Here is a 22149-nt window from a genome sequence, read left to right as displayed (position 1 = left end):
AAAAATGAAATTTTTGTCGCAAATTTAAATTTACTTTGGAGTGCTGCGATTCCAGTTTATATATGCGGACCTGGGATCGGGGTCCAGTTCACTTGCCATCCGATATATATGGTTTCTTTTGAGATGCTGCTACTTCATATATATATTTCCTTCTTAATTACACATTTTTACCACTTCTGTACCTCAAGTACATTAACATTGAACAACATGTTGAAACGGATTCAATGTCTTATTCTTTAAACCATCAATGAAGATCTGGTCACGTGTCATGTTTAGAATTGCTCGGTACTTTCAATCAAGACAAGAGCTTAATGAAGAATGTCATTTATATTAGTTCAGCCTAAATCCCCTGGGAAAGGTGATGCAAAGTTCTAAAATGCAGAGCAGGTAAGTGAAAGCTGAACCATTTCTAAGTGAAGGCACAGCACGATTTTGTGGCTGCAACGTGCAGAAAAAAAAAAGCCTGCAGGTTTAAGATCTTACTAGTCCAGTCACTTTCCACAGGTGTATAAGGTAACACTGACAGGAATGCCGAGCGCCTTGGGTGGTGTTGAGTCATAACATGAGCTAAACCACATTCATAAGGCACATTACCAGAATATCTAATCATTTTAATGCTCAGTGCTAACAACTAACATAAAATGTATAAATGTTATAGATACGGAGCATTGTAAACACGACTAGAAGACCTTTACATGAGGCCCTCTAGGGAAGCCAGTTACAGACTCAACCCCTCATATTACAGCTCTGTGCAGGAGCTTTGTATTTAGCAACAAAACCATGCTCGGATCCTATAAGGCTGGGTTCACACGACCTATTTTCAGACGTAAACGAGGCGTATTATGCCTCGATTTACGCCTGAAAATACGGCTCCAATACGTCGGCAAACATCTGCCCATTCATTTGAATGGGTTTGCCGACGTACTGTGCCGACGACCTGTAATTTACGCGTCGTCATTTGACAGCTGTCAAATTCCGACGCGTAAAAATACAGCCTCGTCAAAGAAGTGCAGGACACTTCTTTGGACGTTTTTGGAGCCGTTTTCTCATAGACTCCAATGAAAACAGCTCCAAAAACGGACGTAAAAAACGCCGCAAAAACGCGAGTTGCTCAAAAAACGTCTGAAAATCAGGGGCTGTTTTCCCTTGAAAACAGCTCTGTATTTTCAGACGTTTTTGGTCACTACGTGTGCACATACCCTAAAGCAATATAGGAAAGATTTTTCCCAAAGGTTTTCTTTCTCTTTCTCCTAATGCGATCCAATCCCAATCTTGGAGCAAAACATATGGATTGCACACGAGAATCCAGCCTATCAGCGGAGTACAGGAGCTGTATATAGAGGGAAAGAATGGGATTGGACCTCATCCTGGGAGATTAGGAAAGCACTGCTTTTGTAAAGGTGTTCCTGATCTCCTAGTATAGTATTCGATCCTATCCATGGCCCTAAATATATGGCTCATGCTGGGAGACATTACAGCCGTCCCCATGAGCCGTTCAGCTGCAATACTGAGAGATTGTGATGACATGTCCCTTTCGGACGTCGGTCAGGTGCAGTGTTATCATTAAGCCCACATCACCATTCACATCAGTTTTCACATATATACACACATATTCAAAGCATAGGCTCACCACCTTTTACAATTCATATACGGATATCAAATCTACATAAAAAAAAATATTGTGACTTGGCAGTACATCTCATTGTATATTGTAATTAGAGTGACAATATAGATTTTAGACAACCCCTTTTTGTTAGAAGTGTCCTTTAACGATAAGCTGATGACAGAATGTCCTGATGCTGGTAGCCCTATCAATCAGCTGTAATTTGTGGGAAAACCCAGCAGCAAGTATTCAATTCTTCTGCAGCGCCCCCACAGGGGAAATTAAGCATTCCACAGTTTTAATTGAAATGAATGGTCTGTCTGTGTAACGTACAGGCATGTCAAGTTCTCCAGAGCATTGGACACTTATTGTAGCTCCTCTCTGGTCTGGCTAAACAATTCCTGAACGTCAGACACCCACTTCCCGTTCAACCCAGAATTCCCGAACAGGTTATTTGAAAATGGGTTTTCTAAACCAGACAAGCCTTTTAAGGGCAAATTCCCTTGGTCATTCAATGTATTCAAATTTTAATTTAGTTGTTACTTGGTTATATCTGTTACTATGAAATCTGAATGACAACTGTTAAAGTTTCTCTAATGGTGGCCAATAATAAACTAATACTCTGAATTACAATAGTGTAATGATCTTGGTAATAAAGTTACAACCTGTATTATAGACAAGGGCTGTATTTACATTGTTGCTGATTACTACTGGAATCAATTGACAGACACACACAAGCGCTGAAGGCATGTAATGTTCTGAGAGAACTCGTTTTTCTCACACTGGCGTACTATACAGTGCCTGGTGTAAAGACCATACTTTTCACAATATAGATCATCAGATCATGCCCTGTACTGAACCAGAAATGGATAACGGGACGCGGGATTCAGCAGCATGGCGAATTATGAATGTAGCTATTGATGACAATGGTGTACCGGGGTTCAGTATAAATCTATTTACAAAGTTACTCAACTTTATTTGTAGATTATAACTAATTTGTAATATGGTGTTCAAATGAAAATGAATACATTCAATCTAAATGAACTATAACAGAGGGTTCTTTATGATGGCCATAATATGGGAAGCGCATAGGTTTTATTATTGCAAGTCCTGTATTGTATGTGGCAATAATCGGAGTAAAAACTAATTTTCTGTAATATTCTAGCTAAGCATTTTTATACATTAATATCAGTAAACCATCTACAATATATCCTGGTCAGGGCGCAAAAGCTGGAGTTAGAAATAGAGATAATTCACACATTTAGGTCTATTTGGCCTTCACAAATAAAATGAATTTTATACCATAATGAAGAAATGTAATTTATAGTCCAATATGGATTCCAGTCACATAAGAAAATAGCACTGTTTATGGACCACAGGGACTTCAAAAAATAAATAACTATACCAAGATAGTGAGTAGATGTGGTGTTACCTTTCTGATATGGAAATACAGCTCATAATAGACTTTGGGGAAGAGACAAATGTCTCAGTGCACACAAACTTTGATTCCAACAAGAAGTTATCATTGTCTTTCATGTGAGGGCCTGTTCACATCACCGTTCGCTTTCCGTTCCGGTGTTCCGTCGGGTGAACACTGCAACGGAAAATGAAACTGAAACCACAGCTTCCGTTTTAGTCACCATTGATATCAATGGTGACGGAAACATTGCTAATGGTTTCCGTTTGTCATCATTCCGGCAGGTTTCCGTTTTAACGACGGAATCCATAGCGGAGTCGAGTGCACTCTTGATTCCGTCGGAAAAAAGGAAATCTGCCGGAATGGTGACGAACGGAAACCATTAGCGATGTTTCCGTCACCATTGATATCAATGGTGACTGAAACGGAAGCTGTGGTTTCAGTTTCACTTTCCATTGTGGGGTTCACCCGACGGAAACCTCAGACAGAACCCCGGAACGGAAAGCGAACGGTTATGTGAACAGGCCCTTACAGATACATTGGAGCTGCAGCGCGTCACAGTCACACTTTTTGCTTCCCCTCTACTGTTAGGCTTCGTTCACATCTGTGTTGGGACTCCGTTCATGAGTTCCGTTGGACCTTTCTGTCAGGGGAACCCATGAACTGAATCCAAACGGAAACCATAAGTTTCCGTTTGCATCACCATTGATTTCAATGGTGGCGGATTCGGTGCAAATGGTTTCCGTTTGTCACCGTTGTTTAAGGGTTCTGTCGTTTTGAGGGAATCGATGCCGTAGTCGAATGCGCTATTCATTCCGTTAAAACGACGGAACCCTTAACGACATACCACATACTAGTACGCGGTATCCGTTAAGGGGAAGTATGGAGCAGGCTCACGGGTTGAGTTCGCTCCATACTCAGCAGCTGACGGCTGTGTTACACAGCCGACACCTCACTGCAACGGGCAGAATCAAAGATCACTTTCATTCCGGCCGTTTAACACCTTAAATGACACGGTCAATCGCAACCACGGCATTTAAATTGTTAGAATCAGGAGGGCGCCCCCTCGAAGACGGCATCGCTCTCCCCCCCACGACTGGAACTGCCGGTGACTATGGTTGTTATGGCACCCTGGGGGCCTAATGAAGGCCCCCCAGGTCTGCCATCTTTGTACTCCTTTGAAGCCCTGCCCCTAACAGGGCCTCAAAGGAGACTGTCAAAATCTTGATATACTGCAATACAGTAGTATTGCAGTACATGATGCAAGTGATTCAACAATTGTTGGTTCAAGTCCCCTAGGGGGACTAATAAAAAAAAAGTAAAAAATGGTTAAATAAAGATTTTTATAATGTTCCAAAAAAAACGAACAAAAAAATAATTAAAAGTCAAAAAAACAAAACCCTTTTCCCATTTTTTCCTTAAAGCAATGTTAAAAAAATAAAAGTTAACATAACTGGTATCACCGCATCCATAAAAGACCAAACAATCACAATATAGCGTTGCTCGGTGAACGACGTAAAAAAATAAATATATAAAACATGCAAATTGCTGTTTTTTGGTCACCTTAGCGCTCCAAAAAAAAAGGAATAGAAAGTGATCAAAAAGTCCCCCTTCCCCCAAAACGGTATCGGTGGAAACTACAGCTCTCCCTGCAAAACTTAAGCCCTCACACCTCTAAATTGATGGAAAAATAAAAAAGTTATGGCTCTCAGAATATGGGGACACAAAACATAATATATTTTTTTAGCACATACTTTTATTTTTTTTTAAAGTGGTAAAAGCTAAAAGACAACATATAAAAGGTTTTAAGTGGACCACTGGAGGTGAGCACTGAGATAGAGTCCATCCTACATTTACATTTTTATTAATGTATTAATGTAGCTATGATTGAGAATTTTAAAGTTAATCCTAAAATAGTATTCCCCCAGAGCCCCATATACAAACACATTTTGTAAACCCATGTTTCTCAGTTCTCCCCAGGGAAAATAAACTTCCTTTAATTGCAAAGCTCTATGCTGATATACTTCACTAACCCTCAATCAACATACTCTCCTAAAATATGCAATCTTTATACAACTTATCTAATTTTGCATTGCAACACATGTAAGTATTTCAAGTAATTGGCCATTACATTTAGGCTTTCGTCCAGCCAACATGAACTTTGCTTTCCATAATTTGAACAAACATCTCGCACACATTGTAACCTCAAATGTTCTGTATTGCAGGAAGACCTAACAAGCAATTACTAAAAAAAAAATTAAAAAAAATCCTCATTCTTTTTACTTAAGCTTAGCAAACTTTTACTCTGACTTGACTTGATATCCTGTGGAAAGTGAGGTCATGGTGGACTTAAAAAAATAAATAAAAAAATAAAATAAAAAATAGACCAGATGGTCTTTAGCCAAATATGGTTGGCCAGTGGTACATGACATGTCCTGTTTTTTGCATTTGTTCTAACAAAGTATAGTACCTATCTTATTAGCACAACCACTGAAGGTAAGTGCGTTCTGAGTTGGCTTAAGGCAAGAACACAGCTAGCCATCACTATGTGACATGACACAGACTTAGAATACAGCATAATTTGATCGCATACAATGCAAGTAATACAGCCATATAAGAATGAGATATCAGACTGACCTTACTAACTTCTGTTAAGGCTCTTTTACAGGCTTCATATTTAGCAGAATCTTTTGGTGTTTTTTGACAAATTGTCTAAATTAAATAAAAAAATGTTAATGAATGAATAAATATACAGTAAATAAATATGTTTAAAAAGTATTTATACAAATTCAGCAGTAAAATATAAAAAACATCAAATCATAATGAAGACAAGAAGAGAGTGGCCCCTTCTCGTAAGAACTTACAATCTAAATGAGATGACTGACAAAACAAGCACAAAGTCCTGATATTAAGCAAGTAAAAAAAGTAAATGTGGGAAAATTGCTGCATGATCTCGTCACCCAGCCAGTATCTCTTCTAACACAGATGTAAAGGGCACTGCAATGCATAGAGTAAAGTCAAAACGACAGCATAGTTGAATGAGGAGGTGTAGGTAAATAACGGTCCTTTTACACCAGCCCATTTTGGCCGGTACAACGAGCCAGCTCGTTGATCGGTGCTCGTTTGCGTCTTTCACAGGGAGCTGGTATGGGAACAAGCGCTCGTTACTCCGATCCCTCGTCCCCATACATTTCTATCGTGTCGGCAGCATGGGAGATGTGATGCCAACAACGATAATATTTTAGGAAGTTAAAACTATTCAAAAACGGCCAATGAACGAACGTTTGCTCCTTTATCAGCTGATAGTTGCCCTGTTTACACAGGGCAATTATCGGGAATGAGCGTTCTGTGAACGCACATTTGCCCCTTAATTGGCCGATGCAAAAGGGATTGCAGTCAAGAGTTATTGTCATAGCTGTAACACAGTTGTGTGATAAAAGTTTCTTTGAAAAAATAAGTTGTTGAGGTCCTATATATAATGGTGAATGTTGGGAGTTAATATTGTGGTCTAAGGCATAACATTCCAGAGTACAGGAGAGTTTCAATTTTATTATAGAAAAAACAGGTATGCTGACAAAGAACAGTAACCTAGCCAGAGGTGCTACTAGCTTTTTTGGTGCCTCAGGAGAGAAAGTGATATGGCATGGCCCCATCCCATACATACATACATACAAATAGGATGTGGTAAAGTGCAAGAAACTGTATCTGGGGCAGGGAAAGCGTGCCGCGTGGTAAAATTCTCGCCTCAAGGATGGTTCACCCCTGACTAGAATGTTTGGACAATATAAATTGGCTAATGGCATACTAAATAGTAATGAGATACAATAATCCGGATGAGAAATGACTAAAGCCCGGATTAGTTTTAGCAGTGCCTTAAGGATGCTTGTGAGATATATTTGGCAATAGACTGACCATAAATGCGGTTGCGCACAGTATTGGAAACATCAAGTTTAGGTGAGTAAGAAGATGTACGAACACAGTTTTGAAAATGTTGAGTATAAGGTAAAGTACATAAAAAGCTGAAACATCTGACATACATTGGTTTTTCTCAGGAGAAAAAATTCACGTAGTATGTGTACGTAATGTGTGCAAAAATATACTCTATATTATACCTAATATCACTTCAACAGCACCAAATAACATAAAACTTACATCCATAAGGAGAGGGAGACGAGTAACCCTTTGCATTGGAAGGATAAGGAAGGAGATCATGGGCAAATTTCTGCATTCTTCTTGGGCCTCAATTCTCATCAAAACATCCCTGAAAGATGCATTTGTAGATCTACGATGCAAACATTTGGAAGGTATTTTAGTGGTCAGTATAGGATGTAAAAAAGCTAGCATACATAGAAATAAAAAATAAAAAAAAGACTACAGCATATAAAATGAAAGAAAATATTGTTTGTGAGCGTCGGGTGCTAGTGTAGATATGTGGTAGGGTGGCAAGCTGGGGAGTATTTATAAGAAAGAGCAGTAGGGATTGGTGGTAAAGGGGAAGGGTAGCAGGGGGAAGTTAAATGGATAATTGGATACACTGATTAATAAAAGATGCCTCTAGTAATACACACCAAGATATAAAGTATATAGCCGATTGAAGGTATATTAACAGAATAAATGTATAAACTGTACATTAATTTCTGGAGTGTCCTTTGCTGATAGACTTCATTAGTGCAATATTTCACATAGGGATCAAATGTAGACTTTGCATGTTTCTCTACAATGTCACTGATGTCTTCAATGAGAATGTTTCTTTGATGTCTCCCTTCCAGTTCTTTAAAAAACCTAGAAGACACAAGCGATCAAAATTGGAATTATTGTTTACAAAGCACAAAATACATGATAATTCACTAACAAGTCAAACCTGTCAACCAGTATCCATAAGAGACCATAACGTACTTTATAACTGTGCAAATCTTAGAAAAGATTTATCAGAAGTGCTACATGAAAGGCTACAGTGTCTTTTACGTAGCATTTCTTATAAATGGACTTCAGAAACGTTAAAGTAAAAGCTCTGGGCAAAAGGTATAAATTGTGTTAAATCTAGTGCAAAGCCTGAGGGGGAAGAGCGGGGGAGGAATTTAAGGAGCACCAAAGTGAGAACAATTTCTGTGTCTTGCACCGCCCCATCAGGCCTTGCACTGGGCAGAACACAGTATATTAGCTTTGCACAGAGTGTTTTAACATTGATTTAATAGCCGTCATCTTACCAGAACTTAAGTGTTGTCCACTACCAGACAACTGATGACCTCTTCACCGGATAGGCCATCAGTACATGATCTGTGGGGGTTCGACACCTGGACCCCGCAGGGTTAAGCCGCTTCGGGCACCGGATGTACATGCCAGAAACAGTCAGCTCCAGCCACAGAATAGTGAAGAGGAGCAGAGCTGCAGTTCTGCAGAACGGCCACTATGTACGGAGCCAACTGCTTCCGGCTCCATACATCTCATAATGGGCAATAACATCTAGTGCCCGCAGGCCACCGGAGTGGATGATCGGTGTGGGTTCCGGGTGTCGGACCCCCACAGATCATGTACTGATTTCCTATTCGGTGGATAGGTCATCAGTTGTCCAATAGTGGACAACCCCTTTAAAGTTACTGGCTTGATGCCTGTAGCTCTGTCTTATAATGGCACATTGTGTTTTATGCTCTGGTGGATTAGCAAAGGTACATTGTAGGGATCCAGATCAAAGTTCAGATCCAGTTTTGTGTGTATATTTTATATATAATATAGCCATACAAGTACACACGCATATACACATTGATGTGGGTCGGGATTTGAATTACACAATGATCTTATAATAACGCTGAACCACCATGTTCACGATGAACTGCTATTTGGCATACTTCCAATGGAACCGGTACAACAAAATTCTTCATATGCACCACTGCCCACACGCTTGCCTCCATTAGCAATGTAAATGTGAGTGGCCAATCAGAAGCCAGTTCTGCTTTTTGACAGTAAACAATAATAATGACTTAAAAATATGAGCCTATGAGTTCAACATTTTAAATGAACCTATGCTCTTACACATTTACTAAACAGTGGTTTTCTTTTATTTTACAGTTGCATCAAGGACAATCTGAAAGCTGTGCATTAAATCCAGAAAAAAGTGGAAGCCAAAAAGCGCTAATTCATCACAAATTAAAGAGGTTCTCCAGTAGGTAATGCGTGATTCAGTTTATTAAGGTTTGATAGGGTGTCGTGTTTCGACACCGAACTGGCGTCTTCATCAGACCATATACATGTATATGGTCTAATGAAGATGCCAGTTCGGTGTCGAAACGCGTCACCCTATCAAACCTAAAGCAACGGAATCACGTATTACCTACTGGTGTTACATAGTTACATAGTTACATAGTTAGTACGGCTGAAAAAAGACACATGTCCATCAAGTCCAACCAAGGGAAGGGAAAAGGGAAGGAAAAATTTCTACACATAGGAGCTAATATTTTTTTGTTCTAGGAAATTATCTAACCCTTTTTTAAAGCCATCTACTGTCCCTGCTGTGACCAGCTCCTGCGGTAGGCTATTCCATAAATTCACCGTTCTTACTGTAAAGAAGCCTTGTCGCCTCTGCAGCTTGAACCTTTTTTTCTCCAGACGGAGGGAGTGCCCCCTTGTTTTTTGAGGGGGTTTTACAAGGAACAGGATATCACCATATTTTTTGTATGTGCCATTAATATATTTATATAAGTTAATCATGTCCCCCCTTAGTCGTCTTTTTTCAAGGCTAAATAGGTTTAATTCTTTCAATCTTTCCTCATAACTTAAATTCTCCATGCCCCTTATTAGCTTCGTTGCTCTTCTTTGTATTTTTTCCAACTCCAGGGCATCCTTTCTATGAACTGGAGCCCAGAACTGAACTGCATATTCTAGATGGGGCCTCACTAATGCTTTGTAAAGTGGCAATATTACATCTCTGTCCCGCGAGTCCATGCCTCTTTTAATACACGACAATATCTTGCTGGCCTTTGAAGCAGCTGATTGACACTGCATGCTGTTATTGAGTTTATGATTTACAAGAACACCCAGATCCTTCTCAACAAGTGAATCCGCCAGTGTAGCTCCCCCTAGGACATATGATGCATGCAGGTTGTTGGTACCCAGATGCATAACTTTACATTTATCTACATTAAACTTCATTTGCCAAGTGGACGCCCAAACACTTAGTTTGTTTAAATCTGCCTGCAATTCACAAACATCTTCCATAGTCTGAACTATATTACATAGCTTGGTGTCATCTGCAAAAATAGAAATAGTGCTATTAATCCCATCCTCTATATCATTAATAAATAAGTTGAATAATAGTGGTCCCAGCACTGAACCCTGGGGTACACCACTTATAACCGGTGACCATTCAGAGAAGGAATCATTGACCACAACTCTCTGGATACGGTCCTTGAGCCAATTCTCAATCCAATTACAAACTATATTTTCTAAACCTATAGTCCGTAATTTACCCATTAGGCGTCTATGGGGGACAGTGTCAAATGCCTTTGCAAAGTCCAAAAACACTAAATCCACAGCGGCCCCTCTGTCTAGACTTCTGCTTACCTCTTCATAAAAACAGATTAGGTTAGTTTGACAACTTCTGTCCTTAGTAAAACCATGCTGGCTGTCACTTATAATGCTATTTATTGTCACATAATCCTGTATATAGTCCCTCAATAGCCCCTCAAACATTTTCCCCACGATGGATGTTAAGCTTACTGGTCTATAATTACCCGGGGAAGACCTAGAGCCCTTTTTGAAAATAGGCACCACATTTGCCCTGCGCCAGTCCCTTGGCACTATACCAGTCACTAGAGATTCTCTGAATATTATGAAAAGGGGGACAGAAATAACTGAACTAAGCTCTTTAAGAATTCTAAGGTGTAACCCATCTGGTCCCGGAGCCTTGTGCACATTTATTTTATTTAATTTAGCTTGGACCATCTCTACATTCATCCAATTCAGTATATCAGCCGATATATTAACAGCACTGGCACCGGCTACATCAGCTGCTCTTTCTTCAGTTGTATATACAGAGCTAAAGAACCCATTTAGTAACTCTGCCTTCTCTTGATCCCCTGTGATCAACTCCCCATTACCATTATCTAGGGGTCCTACATGTTCAGACCTTGGCTTTTTTGCATTTATATGCTTGAAGAATTTTTTAGGATTTGTTTTACTATCCTTGGCCACCTGCCTTTCATTTTGTATTTTTGCTAATTTTATTAAATTTTTACAGATTTTATTAAGCTCTTTATATTTTACAAAGGCTACAGCTGTACCCTCAGATTTGTATTTTTTAAATGCCCTTTTTTTGTCATGTATTGCCCCTTTCACAGAAGGTGTAAGCCATGTGGGGTTTAATTTGAGTCGTTTATACTTATTACCTGTAGGAATAAATTTTGCACTATAATAACTCAAAGTAGATTTGAAAATCTCCCATTTATCATTTGTTCCATTATTTGACATTAGTTCTTCCCAGTCCATATCCTGAATTGCAGCCCTCATCCTGGGGAAATTGGCTTTCTTAAAATTAAATGTTTTTGCCCTCCCAGCCTGCGTTTGTTTTTTACAGTATAGGTAAAATGTAACTATATTGTGATCACTGTTACCGAGGTTTTCACGAACATTGACATTCCCAACAAGATCTGCATTATTAGAAATGACCAGATCCAACAGAGCTTCACCTCTAGTCGGGTCTTCCACAAACTGGCCCATAAAATTTTCCTGCAACAGGTTGAGGAAATGTCTCCCCTTTGCAGTTGAAGCCGAACCATGACACCAATTAATATCCCGGAAATTAAAATCTCCCATTATCACTACAGTACCCGCCTGTGCAGCCCGCTCCATCTGTTTATATAGCTGAACTTCCATCTCCTCAGTTATATTGGGGGGTCTATAGATTACACCAAAAGTAATTTTTTCAGTGTTTACCTCCCTTTCTAGTTCCACCCACAAGGTTTCAACCTCCTCACAGTCTTCACCCACTATTGTCTCTTTCACACTCGCCTTCATATCACTTCTCACATACAGACATACACCACCAACTTTCCTATTTGTCCTGTCTTTACGAAAAAGTGTAAAACCCTGTAGATTTACAGCCCAGTCATGTGAAGAGTCCAGCCATGTTTCAGCAACACCAACTATATCTATATTTTCTTCCAGTATCAAGGCCTCCAGCTCCCCCATTTTACTTGCTAGACTTCTGGCATTTGTGAACATACACTTTAACTTGCCTGTCAGTTTTTCACTTTTATTATCAGAAATGTGATTTGACATTAATCGGTCCTTTTTATTTACACTGATGTTTTGTAACGAAAGGATCTCCTTATCCTGTTGTCCAGTCCTCTCCCCACATTCTGTTTCTCCCCCCACCAATATAGTCTGACCCCTCTCTAACCTGGCTACCCCTTTTTTTTCTACATTGACCTCCCTCCTCAGCCCTAGTTTAAATACTCCGCCACCCCAGCTAGAATTCTCTCCCCCAGCACAGCGGACCCCCTTCCATTTAGGTGCAAATCATCTGCAGAATACAGTTTGTACCCCAATGAAAAGTCAGCCCAGTGCTCTAGGAACCCAAATCCTTCTCCTCTACACCAAGACTTCAGCCATGCATTTAACTCCCTAAGCTCCCGCTGTCTTTCCTGTGATGCGCATGGCACAGGCAGTATTCCTGAGAATACAACCTTGGAGGTCCTTCCCTTCAGCTTGTAGCCTAGTTCTTTAAAATTATTCTTAAGGCTCCTCCACCTACCATTTATTCTGTCGTTGGTACCGACATGGACCACGACAGCTGGATCATCACCAGCCCCTCCCAGCAATTTGTCCACCCGTTCCACCACATGCCGAACCCTGGCACCAGGGAGACAGCAAACCATTCGGTTGAGGTGGTCTTGGCGACAAATAATTCTATCCGTCTTCCTGATTATAGAATCCCCTACGACTATCAATTGTCTTGGCTTACCTGCATTACCATCCCGCCGACTACTAGCTGGGCTGTTCTCCCGGCTGTTAGGGAGATCAGTATCCACTAGGGCTGCCATTTCTGAGACTGACACCCTCGCATCATCACCCAACTTGGCAATTTTGCCTGGAATGTCAGAAACCGGATCGGCCTTCCTTGTCTTTGACCCCTTTCTACTGCCCCTAACTACATTAACCCAGCTACTTACCTGATCCTGCTCACCCATGTCTTCACCCTCCAGTTGTAACCCACTAACTGCATGCTCTGTGAGCAGCAAGCTCCGTTCAAAATTGTCTATCCTCCTCAGTGTTGCATTCTGCTCCTCCAGATCTCTAATACGAGCTTCCAGGTGAACAATATGCTCACATCTGCCACAGAGATATTCACCCTGGAACTCCGGCTCCAGTCGTGCATACATATGGCAAACTGTGCACTGAAGGTGTACATCCTTAATTTGTGATGAATTAGCGATTTTTGGCTTCCACTTTTTCCTGGATTTAATGCAAAACTACGTGATGGAACCCTGTTGCCCCATCGGTTAGGAAGCAGCTGCAACTACATCATTTAACTCCTTAGTTACCAGCCTATTTTAGGCCCTAATGACCAAGCTATTTTTTTTTTTTTTTTCGTTTTTTCTATAGTCGCATTCAAAGAGCTATAACTTTTTATTTTTCCATCCACAGAGCTGTATGAAAACTTGTTATTTGCGGGATTAGTTGTACTTTTTAATGGCGCCATTTTAGGGTACATATAATTTTTTGATTAACTTTTATTAACTTTTTTTTGGGGGGGGGGGGGGGGATTAGAAAAAAAACCTGAAATTCCATCATTGTTCTATGCGTTTTAAATTGACAACGTTCACTGTGCGGCGTAAATAACACCCTACCTTTATTCTACGGGTCGATACGATTACGGCGATACCACATATGTAGAGTTTTTTTTATGTTTTACGACTTTTGCACAATAAAAATACTTTTGAACTAAAATTATTTGCTTTTGCATCGTCTCTTTCCAAGAGCCGTAATTTTTTTATTTTTCCATCAATGTAGGGATTTTTTGGGCTTGTTTTTTGCGGGACGAGACGTAGTTTTGATTGGTACTGTTTTGGGGTACATGGGACTTGATTAATTTTTATTATTACTTTTTTGGGGGGGCAATGGAAAAAAATAGCAATTTCGCCATAGTTTTTTTGCTTTTCTTTTTTACGGTGTTCACCTTGCGGTTTAAATTACATACTAACTTTATTGATTGAGTCATTACGGTCACGGCGATACCATATATGTGTACTTTTATTAATTTTTTTTACACTTTTACTAAATAAAACGACTTTTTACTGCAATTTTTTATTAATATTTTTTATTTCACATCGCTTACTTATTTTTTTTAGTCCCACTAGGGTACTTTACTATGCAATCTCCAGATCGCTGCTATAATGCTTTGGTATACTTCGTATACCAGAGCATTATTGCCTGTCAGTGAAAAACTGACAGGCAATCTATTAGGACGTGCCTATGGCAAACCTGGGGGCTTTTATCAGGCTACCAGCTGCCATGACACCCCATCGGAGGCCTGCGATTGCATTTGCGGGCCGCCGATGGGTGACAGAGGGAGCTCCCTCCCTTTGTAAACAAGTTAAATGCCGTGGTCGCTATTGACTGCGGCATTTAACAGGTTAAAAGGCCGCGATCTAAGTAAACTTCGATCGCAGGCATTGCAGCAGGAGCATAGCTGTCATCAGACAGCTGAACCCCGGCTCCAGCCTGCACAGGACGCCCGTGCAGGACTTACACTGGGCCGCCGGCGGCGGCTTAGCCTAAGGCCCCTTAGTGACCGCCGCAATGGTGGTCACTAAGGGGTTAATGCTTTCAATCAGTGTTGTGCCCTACCTCGCACAACTTGCCCTGGTGAGGTTCACTCCTACACCTATATTGTGTCATTTCCAAACTTCATTGGGATTTCTGCACCATGAGGCGCTTTTGTCTTTAATTTTTTACAGATGATCAAGAATCTGAAAGCTGTAGTGCAGAAAACAAAATCACATTCTGATGATACATGAACACATAAAAACAGAAAGTAGAAAAAATACGCAGAGATGCACATGGAAGAAACCGCTGCTACACGCGACATCACATTCCATAAAATGCACGAAGAAAAAAAAAAACTGATCGTCTCATTATAGTAAGAACTTCATTGATGTTTCACCCATTCTACAAATAGCAGCTACTCGTGTTTAGGTAGAATATTTAGTTACTAGAGTGAATTCTGAACAGGAAGAATGAGAAAGTGTTGCAAGAAGATGATTGTTTGCCAAATAAAATGTTTACTCTTGCTAATCCCTGCCCTAATGGAGTAAAAAGAACAGTGTCTGGACGGGCTGCAGGCTACTTAGTACATCAAGTTCTCATGAGAAGTGGTAATAATGACATCAAAATTCACTTACAATCCACCCATAAGAGTTTTCTGGCTTCTCGCATTACACACCAGACTAAGTATAGTTATATTATGTAAATACAATAATCTAACATATAGACCTACAGTATTTTTATGCACACTTATTACAACTTTTTTTCTTTCTCAATCAAAAGGAGGAAAATCAGTACCCCCCCAATCCCTAAGGTAATGCGGATATGGAGTCTGGGAAGCAGAGATCTTGGGTTCTCAAGCAGTGTTTTCACAATACAGAATTACTTTAGGTACCTGAATAACTGACATTGAAGGAATAAGGTGGTCACTGGTTAACTATCTTACCCCAACTAACAAGAGTGTGTTTCTGCAGAACGAAGGAGTTAAGATGCATGCCCTCATACTCCAATCTAGGCCAAAGCAGCTGTAGGTCTGGTTCAGACATGATGAAATTGCTGCATCATTTCAATGTGGATTACTGCAGATACCTTCAATTCAAGATAATAGGAATCATACTCTGCAGAAAAATCTGCATGGATTTTAGGACATGGTGTGTGAATTTATATTGACATTATCCCATTGACTTGACTGGAGAAAAATTAAACCGCAATGAAAATCCCTATTCGTGGAACATTTTGAATCCCTATTCCTTATCCCTACATTTTATTTTATTTTGTGCCGGAACGCAGTCAAAACCTCACTGAAACGCTGATTTTGGGACACATTTGCATTAGTTACACCCCTACGAGGTCCATTTTTGCTGGACAATTCCACAAAAAAACAACAAAAAAACCGAAAACACTGCATGTAATGAAACATACTGGCGATGAGGTCTTTTCTAAACATCCTTTCAGGACAACCACAGACTTCCTGCTTGTTCCAGATCTGATATCACATAGCAACTTGACAAAGCCACAGTGATAAGTGACATCACTTCAGGATTGGAGTGACGTAAACTCAACTAGGAGGACCAGGACAGCCCTGTGAGGATTCTCCAAATTTTTAAATCCTTCCCTTATTCATTACCTTTGCAGTAAAACCATAGGAATTCTGTGTGTAATAAACACTGAGGTTTTCTACAGTGTATTATGGGGTTCACTACTGCAGAGATGGTCCCGATTTTTCCACAATATAAACATGAGAACATAGCCTTAAAGTGTGAGCAGTCCACAGCATATCTATGATTGTTGAATTCCCATGGGTATGATTTGTGGGTAGGAAGAGACACATTTTCATGTTTGGCTACAGTTTTCCGGATAAGAGGCAAGTCAACCGGGATCGTAACTGTTCATATCAATACATGTTTGTTTGTCCGATTTGATAAATTGATACAAAGAAGTATTTTCAGTTGTTTAAATTATTGGATATCTAATGAAATAGTTACATGCTAATAAATCACTATCATCAGATGTAGCATTTTTACGGTCTTTCATACAAGTAGTTGTACAGTAGTTGGGGTCAGAAATTTTCGGTTCCAGTAATGAGGAGAACAGAGGGGATTGTAAAAGCGTATTTCACCTTTTTCTCCAGTACACACACATATAGATCGATTGATCGATCGATATATCTATATACATATCTATATATACATATATATATATATATATATATATATATATATATATATATAAAAAAATTTTTTTTAATACAAACTAAATAACAAGAAACCTTGAAGCAAAACATTGCACTAAACTTGTCACCTAATGATCGCTGTACCAAAGGAAATTTACCTCTTGTGCCTAGTATTTATCTCAAATCTGGCAGGGAAAAAATAAAATCACTATTTAAAGAGCTCAGAAGTGGGATAAATTGGAGTTTCCTATACTACATGTAGTTGCTGAAGGCATAGGAAGTGGTGACAGTCATGCAAAAAAAATCTGAAGTGGGTGCTCAGAAAGTTATGGCATATCCTAGTGGTACGGAGTTAAGCCAATATATCTCTTTGTAACTGTAGTGCTCATCTGCACATGTGGACGGATATGTAATGTTGCTGCATCGATACTAGGTTTATTTACAGTGGAGACCTAGTTGCCAGGATTAGGTCAACTCCTATCGTGACTGAAGCAGTCAAATACAACCGAGTGGTGTGCCCCGCTGCTTAAAAGGAGTTGTCTGGTTAAGAAAACCAATTTTCAAACACCCTATTTTGAGATTTGTATGGTATATCCACATGATATGCAGTAGACGTCTCATAGGTACAGGGCTCTCCACTCACTTCAATGAGAGTTATGGAAACAACCAAGAACACTTCTGGGTGAGCTTATGACCCATCACCATAAATTGTAAAATCATATATAAGGTGCTACCGTCTATAATATAGTTGGTTAAAACTTAGGCCCCTTTCACACTGCCTTTTTGTTCTCCGTTTGACATATACACTGTGAAAAGCTCCTGACATATACGTTAAACATAGGCTGTGACGGATACCTAACAATGGCATCCACAGACTATTACAATCCTATAACGGATATGTCATAAAAAGGTCATGAGAATTTGTGATGTTTCCATTTAAACAGATCCCATAATAGTTAATGGATGACGGATGCCACAGTTAGGCATCGGTCTCAGGCATTTATCACCCATAGGCCATTATTGTATTTGTTTACAGATATTTCATCAAAAGCTCTTAAAAAGCCTATGACGTATACATTAAACGAATGTCTCTGATGGATGCATTACAATGGCTCCTACATAGCACCCAAAGGTTCCCATGTTAAAAAAACATATACCGTGAAAATATAAAATTTTTACTGGGTGCCTCTGGATAGAATAGCGTAGAAGACTAAGTTATTCCATCCAACAAAAAATCCCTGATGTAAACCGCCCAACAGAAGCCAAAAGGACACTCTTTAGGCCTCCATCAGTTTAATGGGATCCAATGGGTAAATATGTGCCATGAGCTTTCCTGACGCATATGTCAGACCTGCAGGGGAAACCGTGTGAAAGCGGCCTTAAATGAACGGCTAGAATGTATGATTCATTGATCTTCAAGCAAAACTCTATAGATGGGAGCACACTGCTCTAAAACAGTTTGCTTCATTTTCATTTATTATTGTCGATCAGAAATTGACAAATGGTTGGAACTGAACTATGCAGTTGGCATTGCCCCCTATTGGCAGATAAGGGTTGCTTTGAATAACAGCAACAATGATCTTTTGTACCGCTTTCAGTTTGGCTCTAAAACTTGGACACCGCTAATTCAAAAACTGGCAAGTGACTGTGGGTGTCGCTAAGAAAATATAACCGTACTGGGAGCTCTTTGTATTTTCGGATATATGCTGAAATATGGTTGACGGAAAAATATCCTAATAATCCAACACACAGTAACGAAACAAAGAGAAAGCAGAGCGGAGTTTGATAACAGAATGTAATGCGGTGATAAGTGGTTTTAGATTAGTCGATTTACCTTATACTGCATAAAGAGTTAAACAGCAAATACAACTCTGCTACCGCTGAATATACATGCTGTATAGTTACACAAAGCAATGCTAAACTACAGCGAAATCCCTATGCCTACTACATAAGATTCTAAATGACACCTTGTAGGTTTCATTTTGATAATACGTAACCTTGCTGCGCAGCAAGATCTGTCCACTCTTTCTGTTACACAATGCTCTATAAATATGTATGCACGATTTTAGGGCTATAAATATGAACAGGTGTAAGATATAAAAAGGCGGCTGTGACGTCATGTCGCTGTACAAAGGTCACTCTGATAAAAGAGCAGGTTGAGAAAGCGAGAAAATGTGATGAAACTACATGTTATAATAAAGCTGAGCTAGTTCATAGAACAGAACCTGTGCAGCCATTTATCCTGGTGTGCAAGAGAAATTTATTATCATTTTCTACATTTTACAGGCAGCAATGCCAGTAGAAAAAAACGGAATACTTCATAAAATGTGTTTTTTTCAAGTGTTTTGCCAAGTGGGCGAATTTCCTTTTACAGAGCCGTATTTTCCTTGTTACAAACAATGGAGGGTAAAACTGGGATCTGTAGGCCCTGTTCACACAGAGTATTTTGACAAGCTTTTGGGAGGGGAAACAGCTCCGCAAAACTTGTCAAAAACCGGCCGAAAATGCCTCCCATTGATTTCAGAAAGAAGGGACATGCCCTATCTTCGCGCGTTTACGCCTCTGACCTCCCATTGACATTATTGGGAGGCACAGAGAGCGTATTTCGCTGAGTTTTTTGCCCGTAGCACTCACTGGGTGCGAGCAAAAAACGCGGTGAAAAACGCGGCAAACGCCGTGCAGAAAGGACAAAATCTGCCTCAAAATACCAAACAGAATTTTGAGGCTGAATTTTCCTCCTGCAAAAAACTCTGTGTGAACACAGCCGTATTAAAGTATTTAAGCCTCCATGTTCTTACACAATAGAAATATACAGTAGCTCCGTAATAGAAAATGTGCCCTTTGGTGAAACCCTAACAAAGTGAATTTTCCAAATTTTGCTCATCTGTAACATTAAAACATGTAAAATATTATTATAGTAAACTTCTGCTTCTTCCTGCACCAGTTTGGTACAACCCAACTACCAGTATATTATAAATTCATAGTTGCCAACTCTCCCAGAATGTTCAGAAGACTCCCAGAAAAAAGGGAGACCTCCCAGGTGAGCAGGCAAATCTACTAGGTGCCCCGCGTCCTCACAAAATACTCATCCCTCCCCCGGAGGCTGCTTTTTAGGCAAAAAGCAGGGCCTGACGCCGGGGACTGCGTCTGGAAGTAGTTTGTGCTGGTGCCTAGGAGTGAAGTGGTGGTCTGATCTGGTGTCTATTACTTTAGAGCAGTGGTCCCCAACCTTCTTGCAGCAAGGACCACTTTCATGCAATTTTTCCACAGACCAGAGGGGGGAGGTATCATGGATCATGCCATGTGACCACCGCTGCAGCCAATCACAGGCTGCAGCGGTCTCCTGGGATGAAACGTCAACCCAGGAAGCCGGCCTGCTAGCTGCAGTTTTCCGCATTACAGTTTGGTGCGGTTTTTCACCCAGAATTCCCTGCGGATACCGGTTACCGCAGCCCGGTACCAAATGATCCACGGTGGTTACGGACCACTGCTTTAGAGGATCTGGTCTGGGATCTGTATTAGTTTAGGAGGACATGAACGATTTGTGATTCAAATGTCATAGGTGGGGGCACGTATATAAATAAGCAGGACAGAAGATATAAAATTAGTACGCTGCTTTTAAAATCTTTAGTTGTAAAGTATGAATAAATTCATGCATGAAAAAGAATAAAAATAATTCTTCCAGAGTTCCATTTGCTTTTATTCTATAGAATTTTGTACTACACCAAAACATGATGAAGTGACACTTCATAAACACTACTGGTTGGCACCACATCCCCAGTTTTACTCTAACCTAGATTTTATTTGAAGAAAATATGCTGAGGTGTTCAAGTCCCAAGACGGAAAAATAAATCCCTGTAAAAACAGAAGTAAAGGAGAACAAGTCTGTACTTAAATCATAGCAGATGGGAACATTGCCACACTAAGCGAACCACCCAGAAACTGCATGAGAGGAAAAACACTACATTTAACCGTATAACATCCTGTACTACGTCAGAGAACAATAGGAATTGTCTATAGTACTGGATCACTAATAATATGCGCCACAATTTAAAAGGCATCACAAGAGCTAACTTTTCGTGTTTCTGCCAAAACAGTACTTTGATATATTTACTTTTGTGAAATATGGTACAAGGCAGAAGGATCTAAATTAGAGAGGGTTTATAAGCCCTAAAAATACTTAAATTATACAGTAGGTCCTTCTTTGGTAAACCTAAATGAATAAATTATGAGAAGCGCTCTCCTCGTGAATACACTGGCCTCATAACGGAGTCCGGTTTATTATTTGATCACTCCTATTAGCCAAATGGTTAAATATTTTTTTGTATAAATATTGCCGTCAAGAATATCAAAACCTGGACACACAGAAAAAAAAAAAAAATAATCTCTGAAAGACCCCATTATGAGTGAATAGGATCCATCTGGATTTGCCAGGATCGGTTAAGAAATGGATCCAGCACAGCTGCCATGAAGTTATAAGCCGAAGCCTTCACACGAATGTGAGCAGAGCCTAACAGTAAGGGTATGTTCACACGGCCAAATTACGGACGTAATTCGGGTGTTTTACGCCTGGAATTACGTCCGAAATTACGGCTTGAATGCGTTGACAAACATCTGCCCATTGAAAGCAATGGGCTGACGTTTGTCTGTTCACACGAGGTGTATATTTACGCGGCGCTGTCAAAAGACGACGCGTAAATAGATGCCCGCGCCAAAGAAGTGTCCTGTCACTTCTTTGGACTTAATTGGAGCCGTTATTCTTTGACTCCAATGAAAAGCAGCGCCAATTACGTCCGTAATGGACGCGGCGTTCAAGCGCCTGCACATGCCGTTACGGCTGAAATGATGGGGCTGTTTTCTCCTGAAAACAGCCCCGTAATTTCGGCCGTAACGGACGTGCACGTGTGAACATACCCTAAGAAGTGTTGTCATTTGTAAAGCCATTGTTTACACCTCTAGTACATTTACATGGCGTAGAATCAGTTACCGTCATCCCACAATTGATCCAAATCCAAAAGTCAAAAACCGAATTAATAAAGAATTAAAGATTTTTACAATACCCTTTATCCCATTGGTAACATTGTTTGCTCATTATTAACACGGACTTAAAGGGTCCCCTAACACAGCCAGAAATGGGCCGTGATAATATTTTCTACATTTTACTCAGGGCAATGATCAGGGACAAGCGTTCATATG

At 40.0% G+C, this 22149-nt stretch overlaps 1 protein-coding gene across 1 annotated transcript in view; it reads right to left on the bottom strand.

Annotated features, from left to right (window-relative positions):
* The window catches only part of ARHGEF26 (Rho guanine nucleotide exchange factor 26), a 158845-nt gene that overhangs the window by 80684 nt on the left and 56012 nt on the right, over positions 1–22149 (bottom strand). The window contains exons 7-9 of the mRNA XM_075861522.1: positions 7650–7802; positions 7173–7302; positions 5658–5732 (exon numbers count right to left, since the gene is read on the bottom strand). Of these exons, the coding sequence (XP_075717637.1) occupies positions 5658–5732; positions 7173–7302; positions 7650–7802 (358 nt within the window). The remainder of the gene's footprint in view (positions 1–5657; positions 5733–7172; positions 7303–7649; positions 7803–22149) is intronic.

This window comes from Rhinoderma darwinii, chromosome 4 (assembly GCF_050947455.1).
Source record: "Rhinoderma darwinii isolate aRhiDar2 chromosome 4, aRhiDar2.hap1, whole genome shotgun sequence".
NCBI lineage: Eukaryota > Metazoa > Chordata > Amphibia > Anura > Rhinodermatidae > Rhinoderma > Rhinoderma darwinii.
The sequence above is the reverse complement of the archived record's forward strand: the minus strand, read 5'-3'. Positions and strand labels throughout refer to the sequence as shown.